Here is a 20,133-nt window from a genome sequence, read left to right on the forward strand (position 1 = left end):
CTGGGATTTTGAAGCAGATTTTGTAGTCTACATTACAAAGATGGACGCTGTTCGAATCAGCTATGGCATCTGTTTTAAGTGATTTGAACGTTTCCTTTTTGTTGAAAAAAACGAGCAAGGAACAACACTCGGAGAGGTTTCTCCGCCGGCTGCCGCTCTGCATACGTCATCTCGTTCATTGCTCTGATTGGTTTTAGGTCTACCCGCAACGTCCGCTGGTGACGCCCCTCTAGAAATGATTTGTCTATGACGCTTTGCCAGACCATAACTCAGTTAAAACTGAGAATAGTCTGGTTTTAACCAGGCTAAAGCCCTTGTGCCTATATTTACAGAGTACGGTTTCTCAAGCAAAGCCATCTGAGGGCTTGAAGGTCATGCACATTCAGCAAAGGTCTCCCCAGACTGAGATTTCTCTGGATTCCCTGAATCTTTTCATAATATTATTTTAGGTGGATGGCAAAAAACCTAAATACTTCACAATCTTGCATTGAGAAATGTGATAATTTTTGACAATTCTCTAATGAAATTTGGCACAAAATGATGAGTCATGCTTGCAAAAAGACTTTGGTGGATGCACCTTATCTACCCAAACACAGTGCCTATTCTGTAATCTTTTCACTTATCTTATTGCCTCAGTCCAAACATTTTTGGAGTGTATTTCAGCCATCAAAATCTAAATGTGTTTAAAATACAATTAATTTAGCCAGTGAAAACATAGATTTCTTTCTTTGGAATTGTGTCAGTTAAATAAAAGTTCATGAGAATTAACAAATCAGATTCTTAATTTTACACATTTTACATAATGTCCCAACTTTTCTGGAATGGGGTTGTATTATTATATTATTCTTAAATAATTTACAGTGAAAATAGTCATATTTCTTATTTTGTTTAATATATCTTTATTTAGTAGTAGTAGTAATTGTACTAATACTACTAAATAAACTACTAAATACTAATACTACTATTAATAATAATGACTATTATTTTTTTAAAGTCATATTGATATAATTGTGCCAAAATGTGCAACCCAACAGACAAGCAAGACACAAGCAACAAACCAGGAGCTTTAAAAAAAAAAGCATTCTAAACAGATTTTTTTTTTAAATCACAATTTGATTTTTTTTTTTTGTTGCCACAAATCATGCAGCGCGAGTATATAGATGCAATTCAAAACATTCTACAACTATATGTCACAAACACCCGGCCAGAGAGATGCAAGCACACACAGCACTGTCGTGTTGTTGTGCAAACTAAACATGTGTTTGTGGCAGTAACAAACACTAGTCATAGACCAACAAATATTGGCTAGTCCAAATAATCTACCAACATTTGGCCCTTTTTTTAACTGGCCAATCAGGTTTGGCCAATTAACAGTAGTACTAGTTCCCCCTTTGCGTCAGTTCTAAAATATGCAAATAACTGATCGTGTTTTCACTACCTTCAAATGTTATATCCATAAGACTGGATTCAATGAATGTCAACAGTTAAACTAACTTTAAGCAGTCATCATAGTACTGTCATCATAGTACTAGAAAACAAACCATAGAAGACATTTTATGCTAATGCTAGCTTAGCTATAGTGCCTGTTGTAGCAATGAAAATGCAAATGTGAAATTGAGCTTGCACAGACAGAAGCGTTCACGTGGGATGCTTCGGGCCTAAATGTGTTCACTGGGAAGGTTATGGTTATGGTAATCACCAAACTAAAAACATTGCTTAACTTTATTCAAATATGGAACCGATTAATTCTGTGCTACGCAAGCTTTCCAAGTCATTGGAACGTCGGCTTTGAGTTTTTCCTTTTTTTTCCTCCCTAATATCACACAAACCATTCTCTTGACAGTTAACCACTTGTCCACTTTCCTTTCAAAAGGAGAGATAAAAGGTACTGTGATCTTCTCAAAGCCGTCACCTCTTTAAAACCTGCCGGTGCTACATCACTATACAGTCTAGCGGTTGTCAAATTCAAACAGTTTAAGTGTTGAAGCAGAACTGACTGATTGATTCTGCACTTCATATCAAATAAAACATTATGCCAAAAGCTTATTTTGTCACTTGATCTGACAACATCACACTTTTATCTACCTTATGCTGAGTTTTACTTTTTATCAGACAATTTAAACCAGCTTGTGATGTCTGAAAACAAAATACTAACTAAATACAGTCTGTCTACTATTATCTGTGTATTACGGCTAAAGCTGTTCGTTCCCACCGAAAATGCCGTTAAAATCACATATGAGTCAAGCTTCCATTGGGATTTCATCTTTCAATTCCCACACTCGGCTAATACATAAAATGACTGAACTTTCATTTAAAAAAAAGAACACATACTATTGCGTTCATTCATTGCACAATGATCATGTACAATGTTCCCACACGTTTGACCAATTAATTTAAGAACTTTTTAATTACTGGACAAGGATTTAAAAAAAAGCTACACTGTCCCTGTATATAAAATGACATTTTTTTAAAGACAACAACGGAAATGAACAGAAACGAAGGGGCGGCAGGTGCCACCCTAAAAATGAGGTTTGTCACCCTAAAGTTGACACGCCTCGCAAATTGATGTAATGCACAAAACAAAAACAATAAGACCTGTATTCATGGTCTGTCGTTTAAAGCCCTTTGAAGCGGCATTGAAACTCTCATTTGGACCTTGAACCGTTTGGTACCCAGTGAAGTCCATTATATGGAGAAAATCCTTGAATGTTTTAATCAAAAACCTTAATTTCTTTTCGAATGAAAAAGGAATGACATGGACATCTTGGGTGAGTAAATTATCAGCAAAAGTTTTTTTTAAAGTGAACTCCTTTAAATTGTGGGAGGGGCATTTTTTAGACAATTTAAAAAATACTACAATTATCTCGCCTAAATGATTAATCATGCAATGAATTTTTGCCTTTACATTGAATTTACAAAAAAGACAAGTCAACACTTAGTAATAAAATAAGAACCAATAGACAAATTACAAGCAGTAACACAAATAAATACAATAAAATAAACATACAGAAGAAATAAGGTTCAGGTAGGCATAAAGAGTAGGATTCATGTAGAGTAATATTACAGAAATTGAATGACGTATCAATTTAAAGAATAAAGTAATATTAATAACACTAAATAGTCTTCATTTTAAAATAAAATAAATACAAACGAATCCTTACAATTAAAGTTACAAGTTATTAAGTTATTTAGTCAAGAGCAGAGTGCTTTTCTCTGTCTTTTATTGATTTATCAACAGACACGGACACATATTAGGCTGCTGTCACTTTTCTGACGCAAACACAAGCAATTCGTACATTAATGTGTGTGTATTTGACCATTTAAGGCCTTTTAGCCATGTGTCACATGCCTGTCCTGTCTTGTGTTGCACATGGGGGTTTTGTTATTTTGGGCCATGTGCTCGTGTCATTGTCTGCCCTCGTTACCTGATTATTGTTTGAATTCATCCACCTGTTCCCACCTAAATTGGTTCCTTTCTTAAAGGCGGGCATACACTGTGCGATTTTCGTCCGATTTTGAGCCGAATTCTGACTCGTGCGACTCATTTTCGTGTCGGACCGATTTTCAGCTTTGTCGTGCGTCGTTTGTCGTGCAGTGTTCGTGCAGTGTACAGGGAGAAACGAGAGGCGATTAACCTCTCACGATCGACAATCGGATGGTCGGATGAATTTCTGGCATGTCAGAAATTTTGGTCGCTCCTCGTGACTATATCGCACAGTTGAAGCAAAGCTACGAACCGATTGCCCTAAACTCCCTCACTGCACCTGCGCGAAAACAGAAGTTTAACCATTTCATCTGCAGCAAAAATAAAATTAAAATAAAAACGAGCTACAAATTACTGTTGCTTACCTCCAGTTCGTGTTGCAAAATGGATAATATTACCCACCGTCTTCAAGCTGATATGTAACACCTCTTTTATTATTTTGTCAAACAATGTTTTTGAAATAAACCTGTTTTTAATTTTCATTGATGATTAATAATGGCAATGTTCGGACATATTATAGACTGTTAATAGTTATTTTATACATAATTCGTTGTAATCGACCTAAATGTTTTAGACAATTTTTAATGAGGAGTAAGATTGATATTTTATTATCCTCACAGCACGTTGGTTATGTGCTGTGAAAATATTGCGTGGCAAATTAATTATAATAGCGGATCAATTTAATAGTAAAATTAGCCTATAGGCCTCCCCTAATAATGATAATATAATAATAATAATTAAATGCATAAATTGAAAATACTAAATCATCTTGATACTGATAGCAGATGCTTGTTTTGACAATATCTCTGGATACATACACGTAAATAGGCGCAATCCAGGGGGTTATCGCAGATATTACACGTATAGTGTGAGCAGTGAAGTCGCAGCTCGACGATCGGACCGTACAGTGTGAGCACATAAATCCTGAACTTTGGCTTTGCATCGCATGTGATTTACTCGTTCAGTGTGAGTAGGTACCTTGCTGAAATCGCACAGACATCGCATAGTGTATGCCCGCCTTAAGTCCCCTCTTGTTTGCAATCTGCGTCGGTACGTTGTCTAATGTCGCCCATTCCCCGTGACCCTCTGTTCAGGTTCTGTTATTGTTTTAGTTTTATTCATTGTGTTTTTCCCCTTCGTGGGTTTTTGCTTTGTGTTTGTTTTGATTTAGTAATAAATTAATATTGTCTCCAGCACTTGAGTCCTCACACATTTTTGATTACAGTACCGTGACACCATGCAAAGAACTTAATTTGGTCTTCGTGAGCTGTTTGTGAGGTGGCTTTATGTGTGCGCGCTTTAAAGGGTTAGTTCACCCAAAAATGAAAATTAAGTCATTAATTACTCATCCCCATGCTGTTCCAACCCCGTAAGACCTTCGTTCATCTTCGGAACACAAATAAAGATATTTTTGATTGAATCTGAGAGCTGGATCAGTCCTACATAGAATGCCTAAGGGACTGGCTCTTGACGGCCCATAAAGTCATTAAAGAAAAGGTTTAAATATTCCATGTGCCTACAGGGGCTCAATTATAAGTTTGTCAAGCGACGAGACTACTTTTTGTGCGAAAAAAACATAAATAACGACTTAATTCGACTATTCTATTACTTCCCGGTAACAAAAAGTAGTCGAAGGAGAAGAACGTCCTCGTCTCAGTTCTCGCGCATGCGCCAATAAGGAAGTAATAGAATAGTCGAATAAAGCCGTTATTTGTGTTTTTTTTTCGCACAAAAAGTAGTCTCGTCGCTTGATAAACTTATAATTATATAATATTTTCTCTGAATTGTGAGATATAAAGTCGCAATTGCGAGTTATCAGGCCAATTCTAAGGGGAAAAAGACTCACTGTTTTCGCCCTCAGACTTTACAACACGCAATTTCGACTTTATAGCAAACGATTCTGACTTTATAACATGCAATTCTGACTTTATATCTCGCAATTCTGACTTTATAACACACAATTCTGACTTTATAACACGCAATTCTGACTTTATATCTCGCAATTCTGACTTTATAACAAGCAATTCTGACTTTATGTCACGCAATTCTGACTTTATATCTCGCAATTCTGACTTTATAACACGCAATTCTGACTTTATATCTCGCAATTCTGACTTTATAACACGCAATTGCGACTTTAAATCATGCAATTGTGACTTTATATCACGCAATTCTGACTTTATAACACACAATTCTGACTTTATATCTCGCAATTCTGACTTTATAACAAGCAATTCTGACTTTATATCTCACAATTCTGACTTTATAACAAGCAAGATTGATGATGATAAGCTTCCATATCACCCCTCCATTGTTTAAAACATTGTTAATAGTTCAATATTGTACCCTTTTGATGCACAGAAGCACACAGTTAATCACGTTTTTTCAACATATTAGCTAGCTCGGTCATTACACTTTAATAAGCTAGCTTATATACATTTTGGCCAAATGCTAGCAAGACCCCTGTTGTAGAGGAATCAAACATCCGTGTACAGTAAATGTTTAGTTAGGAACTGTTGTAGGTATGTTTGATCATTTCCCCTTATTTCCCCTGCCATCCCAAGTATAAAATCCTGGACACGCCCCTGCAGAAACATACAACAATATATATTTTTTTTTGAAATCCTAAAGCATTCACAGTACAAGAACCACAAAAAACAGACAAATTCACTCAGCAAAAGCAAAAAGCTGTAAGAACATCTCATAACCAGCAAAACTGCTTTCTCAAGCTCAAATCTAATGCTGAAGAGTTTTCATCGAAACCACAAGTCCACACATGTCCCATAAGACACTGGCCTGAATTGAAACTGCAATAATTGCTAATTACTTCAAGACAAGACCTCCCTGCAGGAAGACAAAACTGTGTGCGTTACAAACATGTTCAAGCTGACAACTAAGGCAGACAGTATAATAATAGTTTGAAACAGCAGGAAATCAGTGACAATGAGTGACACTGACTGACACGTCAAATAAGTTCCCATGTCCATGTCTAAAATCTCCATATTGACAAGCCAAATACACTTCAATATAACAATTTTTTTTTAAATACATGCACTAGCACTTGTTCCAAAACTGTATGAATCCAACAATTAATAATTGATGGTAGCCATTGACTACCATAGAGTTTTTTCCTACTATATGGAAGTCAATGGTTCCAGTCAACGAACCAGTCAGGTGTCTGCTTAGTGCTTACCAAAATTCTTCAAAATTTCTTCAACAGAAAAAAAGAAACATACTGACTTGGGACAACATACGGTTATGAGGTTACATAAGAACGATGACAGAATTTTCTTTTTTGGGTAAACCATCCCTTTAAACTTAGGATATTCATTTTGAAAGCTCCTTACAAACATTCTCCACAACAGGCCAAACACACTTCAATATGAAATTTCTAACACAAACAGTCTACATCTGCTATATATTCATCATTATAAAGGTATTTTTGGAACACCCTACATAAACAGATCCCCTCAGAAGACCGTTATAAGTGTACTGGGCATCATTTCAAGATCATTCCAACTCAATCGTTCCCTATTTAACAGTTAGTCGTTCTTTACGTTATTCCGTTTGTGTCATTATCAAACGAACTAACATACCCATAATAACTGTGTAATATATGATACAGGCAAATGTTCTTCTCGGATCAACGGACCTCTCGTCGTGCCATCAGCATCCTCAGAGACTCACGCGCAGCCAAAAATCTTATATAACTGCCAGTGCCACAAACAAGAAGTCACTGCGCGCGATGGGCTTCGATAGAACGCTTGTATTTGATTATGTAGCGCACGTGAGGGAGTATGAGTGACGTGCACAGCGCGAAAAGTTCCATATGACAGGTCAGTCAAACTCGCACGCGCTGGAACTTTTCAAACTGAAACGTCAATCGTTTTATAGCGCGCGCTATTACTGCACTCGCGTGCGCATGAACTCCTCAGACCAGAACCGAACGCCAATCACACTCTCTCCCGCGAGCGCACAGAACAGTGAAACAGCACAACGGACCGCTACAATAAACTTGTTTCCCCGAAATGCAGCTCACCTGACTGGAGCACTACAATGGGCATTTACACTTGTAACGGTTGAAATGGGCATTTAAACTTATAACGGGTACGTACTGTATATTTCATGCACTTTTCTTTTAAAGCCAGAATCTTATGTACTCACCTTACTCCAATACTAAATGAGTTGAAATCCTTGAAATTGCTATATAGCGTTTCGTTACCCGTGGCAACTTTGCGTAGGTAAATAAATAAATATATTACTAATGCAGAAATAAGATTTTGACTATTTTTTATCGATAGTCCACAAGTTTAGTTTTCGCATCTCTTAACTTGTGCGCGTGCTGCCCGTTTACTAATGACGACATGTCGCGTTAATTAGACTCAAGAAATTCTACCAGCGCGTGACTGATAACTGACAACAACTTTCTTGCACGAACTACATGCACTGTCAGACACAACACAGCATCCGAGGAACAGAACGCGTCCGCTGCTTGTTAAAAGTCTGGCCGCGCGCTGTCTTCATTATAGAGATTCCCCCCACCCTCATAAATAAAACTTACTTTTCCCTCGCTTGGCTGTCGGACGGTACGTTGTTACTCTTGCCTTTGGCGTACATGCTTGCAGAGAGCTCCGATTGTCACGCACCTGTCAACCCATCACAGCCTCCCCGGACACAACCCCGTCACCATGGTGACTACAGGAGCGATTCCTCTCATTGGTCAGAGCGCCGAGAAGGAACGCCCATTTTGTTGGGTAACTAGCGTGAGTGACAGTTACTCGGCTCCGCCCCAACAGAAACACAACCCCTTTCTTATCTCCAGCACTCTGCCTGTGAAACAAGCACACACACACATACACACACTTCGTTTTACCCGGCACTGAGGGGAATTTGAAACCGTACTGAGAGGGATTTTAAACAACTGGCTGTTCCCCTCACTAGCAATCACACCCTCTACTGTCACTGGCCAAATTTAAAGCGATATGGCAAATGTGGAGCGGATTCTTCAGCTTCTGAATGAAGTGTGGATTGAAAAAAGACTATTTGGGTCGTGGAAATCAATTTTTTTCATAAAGTACAGTGCAATGTTTGTGCATCGTATTTGTTTATCTTCTAAAAAGTTGACGAATAGCACTAATAGTTTAGACAGCAAAATAGAAAAAGTAAAAAAATGTTTGTGACAATTAAAACATGCATAATGTATTTTATGAATCAGCTAGTATTTGTATTCTGTGTTGGATACAACTTGAGTATTAAAATATTCGCAGACAAATGGATGACAATGTAAAACTAAAGTAGGGCATGAACCAGGTTTCTGGTTTAGTCTTTATTCTGAAAAATACTTTAAAATGATACATAATATAGATGAATGGGGGATATTTAAAATATGGGATTTGGGATATCTTTTCTATATTTTGAAGCAAAGACTTTATTTTGATGTTTAAAAACTGGAATATTGGCCTTATTTTCTTATGGCAATCTGGTTTGTTTACATAAAGCTTATACATAATAGGACCATAAGTAGGCTATCAGAATATTAGGCTATCAGAATATTCTTGCGCATGTAAACACGGACAATGTGAGTCAACATCAAATCAAAATGGACTATTTACTTACTACTTTCATAATGCACATGCCTCGTCTTATTGTGAATGACTCATTTATTGCGTGATTTTCAAAAGAAAAGAAAATGTTTCATAAACTGATCAAAATACAATACACTTTTCTGAAATGGCTTCTCTTGTCCACCTGTGTCAGGTAGGCCGTAGCCACTAGGAATAGCATAATAGTATTACTAACATATATGGCAGAAATTGTAATTTTAGTATGCTAGTATGCAGGTCAGCCATTGGCTGCGTTCAAAATGGCATACTCTCTTGAGTAGGTACTTATTTTGAATAAGTAATTACTTCACAATCACTAAAAAAAGTACTTTCTATATAGTATGAATGTAATCTGGACGTTCTACATTTGCCATGTTGTCATTATCATGTGATTTACATCGTCAGTTGGGTCCTGGCCACATGGGATAGTAAAGTGTCCATCGTATGCACACTTCAGAATCTTGCCGGAAGAAGTAGGCCATCCGGGTACTTTTTTGGACATACTTCTTTTGTCACATGCTGTTTTCAATTTATGCGGAAGTATGCGATTTCTGATGCAGCCTATATATATATATATATATATATATATATATATATAATTAAGGCTGTTGGACGATTAATCACGATTAATCGCATCCAAAATAAAAGTTTGTGTTTACATAATATATGTGGGTGCACTGTGTATAATTATTTTATATATATAAATACAGACACATGCTTGTATATATTTAAGAAATATTTTCATGTATATACTGTATATAGATTTATATATATTTATATTATATATAAATATTTTAAATATAAATAATATTTTTTTCTTAAATATACATGCTTGTATGTGTATTTATATATATATATATATATATATATATATATATACAAAATAATTATACACAGTGCACCCACATATATTATGTAAACACAAACTTTTATTTTGGATGCGATTAATCGCGATTAATCGTTTGACAGCCCTAATATATATATATATATATATATATATATATATATATATATATATATATATATATATATAGCATTCAATTAAAAAAAGGGATTTGATTGGGTGGCGAAAAGTAGGTGTCATATATATATATATATATATATATATATATATATATATATATATATATATATATATATATATATATATATTCAGATAGCAGAAAAACTTGCTTGCTGTATGTTATATGATATTATTATAAATAATTAGCCCTCTCTTAGATACTTTTTGTTGCTAATAACTACAAGACTATTATAACTTTAGACATATGACCTTTAAAGGTCCTTGCTTTATTCCATTCCCTCTTAGCTAGGCCTACTACTAAAAAACATTTTTTTAATACACTATGGATCGAAATGTTGGATGCATAATCAAATAATCTGTTTTGACCAGAAATGAGAATAAAAAATGTAATAGCTAGAAATAAATGCGTCAATTCTTTAGTTTTGTAGAAAACCCCTTGTTGTGGACGCTGATCTTTTCTCTCTTCGGTTGTGTATATTATTTTGTCGAATGTTTTAACTGCTGTCTGTCCTCTAATGTCTGCGCTGTGCTTTTTCCCTCAAAGTGGGCGGCTTGAAACCGCCTGTGCTGAATAACATTGGCTGTTCCGTTTCACCCCCTCTGCGCTCAGGATCCCGGAAGTAGCCGAGTGAGATCATGGTAAGGCAGACCGATAGAGCAGTTTGCGCTGCTGTGGATGTTCTTTATGACAGTTCCGAGTCACACAGCAACAATGTAACATGTCAGGCAGTTGGCGTTTTAGAAATTATAACAAAGTCAAAGAAAGTGCTTTGCAGTTACCACAGCAACGTTGTTGCTGATTTTAATTGTGGCTCTCGAGTGCTGCACGGTTGAAGTGTCACGAGCGCCGATGCTCAAACTGTTTTTGAGTCGTATCTTGATCTGCGCTGTAGTATTCGAGCTCAGCTCAGTCAAGACGTCATATATCGCTTTATGTAACTTAAGTATTAGTAAAGGGTGTTCCCTGAAAACATGATCTAATTCAGGCTATAAAGTTTCAAGAGGCAGACGTCATATAGCTGAGTTGTGAAATTACAACGACATTGGTATTTTGAAGTCGAGTTTAAATATTGATTTGTGCAATTTTTCGATGATAAAAAACACGTGCTATCCAAACAACAACTGCATATTAAACATGCATGTTAATAAGAATAGTTTTAGTAAAACATTCATATGTTAAATGACCAAATAGTGGATATTCTGTGGCATTAAAGGCAGGGTAGGTAAGTTTGAGAAATTAGCAGAAAACTGCTGGATTTTGAAAGTACCCAATCCCTTCTGGGCTCCTTCCAAAGCCACGCCCCCAAAACGCATGAACGTGTGATGCCAACCGCTCAGCTTGAGGAGCGTTTTCCAGCACTAAAGCCGTGTGTCCACCAAAGCGTTTTTCCACGCGCCTGGCGTATGTTTTCAATTGTTTTCAATGGGAGTGCCGCGTTTTTTAAACGCCGTGAGCGTACCGAGGCGCAGAGCGTTCTTTTTCACACTGAAGCGCCGAGCGCCCAGCGTTTTTACTGGTCGCTGGGAGTTGAAAAATGTTCAACTTTGGATAAAACGCAGCGCTCATCACTGTCACATTTTACCCAGCCGTCCAATCACAGTGGAGGAGGGGCGGGACCAAACCACACCAACCAATTGTCACAACATTCAAACTGCTGCATATATTCCGTATCATAGCAACGAAACGTCTCAACAGAAAAACCGCTGCGCTGCCAAAGCGCTCTCAAGCGCCCAAAGCACGGCGTCTTCAGCAGAGCGTCTAGCGTTTTCAGCTGGATAAAAACGCTTTGGTGTACACACGGCCTAAGAGGAGCGCAGTGCATGGAGTGACATCACCTTTTTTGCCTTGTTTGCCTGCGCTGACTGTAAATGCAGTTACAGGTGGTACTGGGAATTTTGACTGCTTTTTCTCTGCCATAATAGAGTTATGTAGGCCGTCACTCTGTAGGCCAAAACGTGGAAGTGAGTTAGCATTTTAGCACTACCGGTTCCCTCGCTCTAAAATTTATGGGATTTTTGAATGGGTTTTTGCTAAATCGCCCGAAATAAGGTCTGTGGTGAAGAAAGCCTCTAAATATTTTCACGTTTTGATCTATGACTTAGAACACACAGTTATAACCTGCTTATGTTTTTTTAAACTTTATTGTGTCTGCTTGTGTTTTTAAAAAACTTTATATAGGCTTCAAAATTTATAAATTTTGCATTAACTTGTAAAGATTATCTTGATAGACAAAACATGTAAGGGTCACAACTCTTTTTTAAACGCATCTTATTTTTTGCAATTTTCCAAAAGTCTATGGGGAAAATGCATTGCTTTTCGATAGAGGGAAGCCATGCGCTGCTAGCTTCCGAGTTGTCCTACAAAGTGACGTCATCACTTCGGCACTTTATTGTAAGACTTTCTTGCTTCCGCCATATGTGCCTCTCCTCGCGCATGTGGGCAGTTCCTTTAGCAGCAGGGGTGGTAGCAAGGGGGTAATCCATAGATATCTATATAAAGGCTAGATGTCTCACGGCGCAGTATTTATCGTCATCACCAGCGGCCATCTTGTCACAGACAGACTTTCTAGCGGGCTCTGTGGTATCTGATGTAAGAAAAACTCTTATCTCGTTGAAATCTTGACGGATTTACAAACGGTTTGGTTTCTTACAAACTTTATAAATGTGGCTATAATTCTGGATGATTATTTATTTATACAATTATTATTCATAATTCTGCAGTATCATAACTACATCTCTGCCGTTTATAACAAACCAGACCGTTTGAAAATCGGTAGACAATTGAGCAAGTTACGGTGATTTAAAAAGTAAATGCATCATTAAAACAATGTTACCAGTGAGCGAGCTGCCTGTGACAAGATGGCCGCCAGGTGCTGACGTCGACCTCCATTGGCCGGCAGTGCGGAAGAGATATCTAGCCTTTATATAGATATCTATGGGGTAATCCATCAGCCGGAAGTTGAAGCCTCGTGGGAGCCGCCATTGTCGCAGAATTTCACCTGCTGTTAGCATTCCAGGGATTCCCATTCATTTTGGCGTCACTTTGACAGCGAATAAGTTTAAATCTGAGGCGTCCAAATTTTCTGAAGAAACACGACAATGTATAAAATGCTCCATTACCTTGTATCTTACGTAATGGTCCCATAGAAGCAGTTTTTGTAAAAAAAATAGGCTAACGATTGTGTTATAACGAATCGACTTTCCGTTACACAGTAGAGAAATTACCGTATAGACAGGAGGAGAAGCTCGCAGACACTCGGGGGGAAGTGGAGGCATAAAGTCGAGGGAGAAGCCCATAGAGAGTGGTAAAGTTGATCCTGCTGCTAGCTCATGGACAGCTAATACTCACTCTCTCCGCCTCTGTGAGATTTGGTAGAGAATTATTCAGATTTCACTCTGCACAGCTACTAGAAGACATACAGGTTGCTCACGTGACAGGCTCAGTTTGACCCTGTGCAGTACGCCAGGCTATCAGCTTTTAACGTGCTTCAATGTTCTCCGTTGAAATCAATGGGGTCGCTGTGTCCATTTCTTTTACTGTCTATGGGTGGTAGCCATGGTAGCGAAGGAGAGTGACAGTCGCCCAGCCAATCAGTGCATTCGTTCTGAATGGAAAGAGCAGCTTTGTTTATTGCAGTCCTGAGAGGACTACAGACACTCGATTTTCCTCTCCTTTCCAGAGTACACGTTTTGGATATGTATTGGTATAAAGACAGTTTGAACAAATTTAGGAAAATGTTTTTTAGAAACAAAATTCCTACCCTGCCTTTCAGTAATAAATGTTGTCAAACAAACAATACTAGTAAACAGCGTTCACGGTTTAACTCATAAATACAACCTGTAAACTGGGAATTTTCTTAGAGCTTCGACTTGTGCCTCGTTACTGCTGACCACCTGACCACTGCAGATTCATTTAGGGGCCATTTACACAATTAAAAATGGAAATCTTTTCATGCATTTTGTCTGTTCATTTACACAGTGTTTCGGGGTCCTGAAAACGTTTTAAAAATGCAAACTTTTAAAAACGGGTTTCAAAGTGAAAGTTTTCGAAAACGATTCCGTTATCATCTCAGCGTTGACTACAAAAATGTGAATTTGTGAAAACAGTGATGTCATGTTCATGCATATTATTTGTTTAGTTTATAGGCATGTAGTTTTAAAGTGACATCGCCTTCTTCTGGCCTGGCAACATAACGCAGCATTTTTAGTCGTTTTCGTGGATCTGTCTGAACGAAGATAGCTTTGACAATGATGATAGCTTTGAAAATGGTGACGTTTTTAGTACATCGTCGTGTAAACGTACCCTTAGGCCGTGTGTCCACAAAAGCGTTTTTCCACGCTGTCGTATGTTTTCAATTGTTTTCAATGGGAGCGCCGCGTTTTTTAAACGCCATGAGCGTAATGAGGCACTGAGCGGTTTTTCAGGCTGAAGCGGCGAGCGCCCAGAATTTTTACTGGTCGCCGGGAGTTGAAAAATGTTCTACTCTGGATAAAAAGCAGCGCTCATCCCTGTCACTTTTTACCAAGCCGTCCAATCACAGTGGAGGAGGGGCGGGACTAATACCACACCGACCAACTGTCACAACATTCTTTCAGTACAACGGTATCAACCAGCAGAGCAAACCAAACAAAATGGATGAAAAATATATTTTTAGTATGAAACAAATTATCTGCGAAATCACTTACAAGTAAACTGTGCTGCGGATCTTCTGTATCATAGCAACGAAACGTCTCAACGGAAAAAACGTTGGCCTGCCAAAACGCTCTCAAGCACCCAAAGCACGGCGTCTTCATCAGAGCGTCTGAAGTTTTCAGCTGGCTAAAAACGCTTTGGTGGACACATGGCCTTAGGCGTTGATAGTGTTGCCATAGAAATGCATAATTCCCAGTCTGAGGTTGTGAACAGCTTCAAGTAGAAGGGCACGTGTTGTCATCTCAAAAATACGGTAATTACTACATGACGTAGCAGTACAACATTGATTGACAATGACACTGACCAATGTACAAGTTTGGGGCGGGACTATCTTTTTGACTGACCAATGTTTGTGTGTCTGTGAAAACCTGTGTGAAATCCATTGTATCTGAAATCTTACTTTCTGATTACTGAATTATTATGCGAGTGTGCACCATAAATACATTCCCGTACATGTTATTGTATATTCACCATGTTGACCTATGACTATACTAAAAACAACCATGACAATAATTGTTAGGCTTTTCTTCTTTAGTCACAGGACTGTAAAATTGGACATACAATAATGGTGTTTCACATTTGACATATTTACTAATATAAATATAAATACCGTATATATATATATATTATTATATAATACCGTAAATTCTAAAGGCCTGTTTACACAAACAGTACTATAAAGATAGCATTCACACCAACGAAAGATAACGTTTTGTTTATAAGTAGAATGGTTCTGCGGTTTTGTCGTCTGCTGAATTAAATGCTCAAGCTCTTTAAAGCAGGATGGATTCTGATTGGCTGTCAAGTCTTGCTGTGGACTCTGCTATTCTTTGAATGGCTTCAAATGTGGCTCATCCAATCAGAGTTAAAGGAGTAGTTCACTTTAAAAAAAACTTTTGCTGATAATTTACTCACCCCCATGTCATCCAAGATGTCCATGTCTTTCTTTCTTCAGTCGAAAAGAAAGTAAGGTTTTTTATGAAAACATTTCAGAATTTTCTCCATATAATGTACTTCATTGGGAACCAAACGGTTCAAGGTCCAAATGAGAGTTTCAGTGCAGCTTTAAATGACACTAGACGATGAATAAAGGTCTTATCTAGCGAAACAAGTGGTCATTTCAAAAATAAATAAAAAAAAGTTTAAGTTTTATATTAAGCTCAAATGCTCGCCTTGCTCTGTTCTATGATGAGCGTTCGTGACTCTCCTGTTCAAACTCGTTCATCAAAATGAACAAATCTTTTTTCGAGTCATGACTCAAAGGGTCCTAGATAAGACCCTTATTCATGGTCTGGTGTTGTTTAAAGCCCTTAGAAGCTGCACTGAAACTCTCATTTGGACCTTGAACCGCTTGGTTCCCAATGAAGTCCATTATTTGGAGAAAATCCTGGAATGTTTTCATCAAAAACCTTATTTTCTTTTCGACTGAAGAAAGAAAGACATGGGAATCTTGGATGACATTGGGGTGAGTAAATTATCAGCAAAAGTTTTTTTTTTTTTTTTAAAGTGAACTACTCCTTTAAGATTCGGTAGTACGTACTTAGTTATTTTAAGAATAAGTTCTTTCCCCACATGTCAGAATTGGGCTATAGACACACATACACTGCTAGTCCACTCAAGTGTGTGCACATTTTATTTATTGCGTCACACGCTGTAATTAATCAAGCCATGTTGTGTCCGTTTAGTTGGAGTTATAGATGCTCACTAAAGCGGCTGATCAGTAAAGATGTGAATAAATGGGTTTGTTTGATGTTTCTCATTTCTGCTTGTTCACGTTGAGAGGGTGAAAGAGGTATGAGCAGGAAAGAGCCACTTAGGGAATCAACCGTTTCCTCAGAGTAATTGAAGCCAGAACTGCTGTTATGATGCAGCAACCTAAAGTTGTAATGGAATTTGTGTTTCAGCAATGTAGAGAAGTCAGCATAGAATTGTCTTAATACAGATTCCTGGTGTAGTTGTGCACGATTAGCCTATTTGTGCATTAAACCAAGATGTGACCATTGCATGGTATCTTATATCATAGCCTATTGTAACCAGTGAAATGTGTCATGAATGGAAAAGTCATCTTTGGTTGTTAGACGTTTAAATGTGACTCTTCTTACCCTCAGATGGCAGGTGAGAAAACCCCTGCATCATGTTACTTGGATGAGAGGACCTTCCGGCTTTGCTGTCGGCTCTTTCTCCAACACTCCGAGACTGTCCAGGATGGCTGGAGCTGGGAGCAGATCAAGGTGAAGTGAATGCTTGAGTAACTCTACAAAGTCTGGGCCTACTTGCAGTCCTTAGAGGTTTATAATAAAAGAAATAACTTTTAAGGGTGAATCTCACAAAACATGTCAAGAAAGAGATGAAAAGGATTAGTTCACTTTAAAAAAAAAAACTTTTGCTGATAATTTCATGTCATCCAAGATGTCCATGTCTTTCTTTCTTCAGTCGAAAAGAAATTAAGGTTTTTGATGAAAACATTCCAGGATTTTCTCCACATAATGGACTTCATTGGGAACCAAACGGTTCAAGGTCCAAATGAGAGTTTCAGTGCAGCTTCAAGGGGCTTTAAACGACACCAGACAATGAATAAGGGTCTTATATAGGACCCTTCGAGTCATGACTCGAAAAAAGATTTGTTCATTTATAAACGAGTTTGAACAGGAGAGTCACGAACGCTCATCACAGAACAGAGCAAGGCGACCATTTGAGCTTATAAAACTTAAACTTTTTTATTTATTTTTTAAATGACCAATCGTTTCACTAGATAAGACCCTTATTCATCGTCTGGTGTCGTTTAAAGCCCTTTGAAGCTGCACTGAAACTCTCATTTGGACCGTTTGGTTCCCAACGAAGTCCATTATATGGAGAAAATCCTGGAACGTTTTCATCAAAAACCTTAATTTCTTTTCGACTGAAGAAAGAAGACATGGACATCTTGGATGACATGAGGGTGAGTAAATTATCAGCAAACGTTTTTTTTTTAAAGTGAACTACTATATGTATAGGCATAGTCAAGTGTATATGTAAGGTCTCATAACTGGTCTCAATTTCTACCATATTTTCTGCCACATTTTGCCTTCACTATTAGATTTTAAATGGTCATGCAGTGTAAAAAAATGTAACTCATAAAAGCATGAACATTTGTCTCTCAATTACTGAGTTCATAAAATCTGCATGCATAATCATTTTCAAAGTCTTTTTTTACGGAAAATGCAAATTTGTCATAACAAGATTATAGTTTTTTAAGTATAAAATAATTTCATTAATTTAATTATGTCCCAGATATGTTCTTGACAGGTTTCCTGAGAGTCATTGGGTACTCTTGATTCTTTTACAAACCAGTGTTTTGTGTTAATCTGATGTTGGTTATGATTTGACTTTGTTCCAGGGCACCGATGAAGGCTTCATGAAGAAGACTGTTCTCATCCCTGTAAAATCAAGCGTGTTGGACAAACATCACAGGTCTTTCATGCAGGCTGAAAACATGGACCTTCTTACAGATGACATTCAGGTAAGAAATATCACTATTACTATTGCTATTGTTGAGTATCACTATTACTATTGCTGAGCATCACTATTACTATTGTTAGTGATCTGAACAACCCCTTACACCAAGTACTGACCTTTGACGAGTAAGTCATTTCGTTTTACCCATTTTGGTCAAATAAGTGTGCTGTCTCTGAACTGGAGGCGGTTCTTGGGTGTAATGAGACTGCCCACTTATAAATGAGTCACCAAAAACAAAGACTGACCTAAGTGTTTCCTCACATACTGAATCAATTACCTGAAGGAAACACTTTAAATAAATCCTTGCTTTATAACCGTGCTGGGGTTTAGTTTTGGAAAAACTTGCAAATGTTGGCATACACTTTTATGTGACTGTTAATATGTTTATGCTCTTTTGTCCAACCGGGTGTTTCACACACACAATCATTTATTAGCTTTGTCTGCAAACTACATGCATTTCCATTCAGGGAAAAAACTGTTGTGGGTGACATCTTTAAACTTTAGAAGAGTATGCTTGAATTTTCTTCTTTTTTTTTTTTAAACAATCTTTGAAATTAGTATCAGCAAAATAGTTTGATTGGTATGCTGGTGTTCATGATCTCCTCCAAAATGGGGGTTGTGCCTTGTGGCTGATTTTTCTTTACCTCCACTCTCAGCCCATTTCATTAGTAAGCCCTTCCGGCTGATTGCAAATGACTCGACTTCTTGCATATTTACATTCAGCTCACACACACACAAGGGAAGACTCGACACCGTCTCCTTTCATGAAGGAGATTTTACCATATTTCAGTGCCATTACAGAAAGCAGTTTTTGTTTTTATTAAGTAACTGATTATAATGTAATCCAAACTGATCAATCACACTAATTATTAATGATATTCACTACTATATCTTAATATATGTACAGTGTTTTCTCTGAAATAGCTTTTTTTAATCAGAGCAACTACTGTATCATCTGCAAAGGTAGCCAAATTACTTAGTTTAGGACAAACTCCTTAAAATCCCAGTGATTATTTGCAAAGTTTATATTATATTTAATATACATGAGTCAAAGTACGTTATGGGGTAATTAAATACACTCACCTAAAGGATTATTAGGAACACTTGTTCAATTTCTATAATGTTTATCTAATCAACCAATCACATGGCAGTTGTTTCAATGAATTTAGGGGTGTGGTCCTGGTCAAGACAATCTCCTGAACCCCAAACTGAATGTTAGAATGGGAAAGAAAGGTGATTTAAGCAATTTTGAGCGTGGCATGTTTGTTGGTGCCAGACGGGCCAGTCTGAGTATTTCACAATCTGCTCAATTACTGGGATTTTCACACACAACCATTTCTAGGGTTTACAAAGAATGGTGTGAAAAGGGAATAAACATCCAGTATGCGCCAATCCTGTGGGCGAAAATGCCTTGTTGATGCTAGAGGTCAGAGGAGAATGGGCCGACTGATTCAAGCTGATAGAAGAGGAACTTTGACTGAAATAACCACTCGTTACAACCGAGGTATTCAGCAAAGCATTTGCCACAACACGCACAACCTTACACAACCCTACAACAGCAGAAGACCCCATCTCCACTACAAACAGGAAAAAGAGGCTACAATTTGCAAGAACTCACCAAAATTGGACAGTTGAAGACTGGAAAAATGTTGCCTGGTCTGATTAGTCTCGATTTCTGTTGAGACATTCAGGTGGTAGAGTCAGAATTTGGCGTAAACAGAATGAGAACATGGATCCATCATGCCTTGTTACCACTGTGCAGGCTGGTGGTGGTGGTGTAATGGTGTGGGGGATATTTTCTTGGCTCACTTTAGGCCCCTTAGTGCCAATTGGG

The 20,133-nt window shown here is 37.6% G+C and overlaps 2 protein-coding genes across 3 annotated transcripts in view; one reads left to right on the forward strand and one right to left on the reverse strand.

Moving 5' to 3' along the window:
• ssbp2b (single stranded DNA binding protein 2b) overlaps positions 1-8,287 on the reverse strand; it is a 97,004-nt gene extending 88,717 nt beyond the window's left edge. The window contains exon 1 of the mRNA XM_039675912.2: positions 8,046-8,287. Coding sequence (XP_039531846.2) covers positions 8,046-8,101 — 56 coding nt within the window. The 5' untranslated portion in view covers positions 8,102-8,287. The remainder of the gene's footprint in view (positions 1-8,045) is intronic.
• atg10 (ATG10 autophagy related 10 homolog (S. cerevisiae)) overlaps positions 7,438-20,133 on the forward strand; it is a 37,387-nt gene continuing 24,691 nt past the window's right edge. For both annotated transcript variants that reach the window (XR_005623413.2, XM_039675913.2), the window contains exons 1-4: positions 7,438-7,591; positions 10,656-10,750; positions 16,913-17,035; positions 18,181-18,303. Coding sequence is in view for 1 of the 2 variants with exons in the window: in XM_039675913.2 (XP_039531847.2) it covers positions 10,748-10,750; positions 16,913-17,035; positions 18,181-18,303 (249 nt within the window). In the remaining variant the exon portion in view is untranslated. The remainder of the gene's footprint in view (positions 7,592-10,655; positions 10,751-16,912; positions 17,036-18,180; positions 18,304-20,133) is intronic.

The sequence above is a fragment of the Pimephales promelas genome, chromosome 23 (assembly GCF_988280905.1).
Source record: "Pimephales promelas chromosome 23, fPimPro1.hap1.1, whole genome shotgun sequence".
Lineage (NCBI taxonomy): Eukaryota > Metazoa > Chordata > Actinopteri > Cypriniformes > Leuciscidae > Pimephales > Pimephales promelas.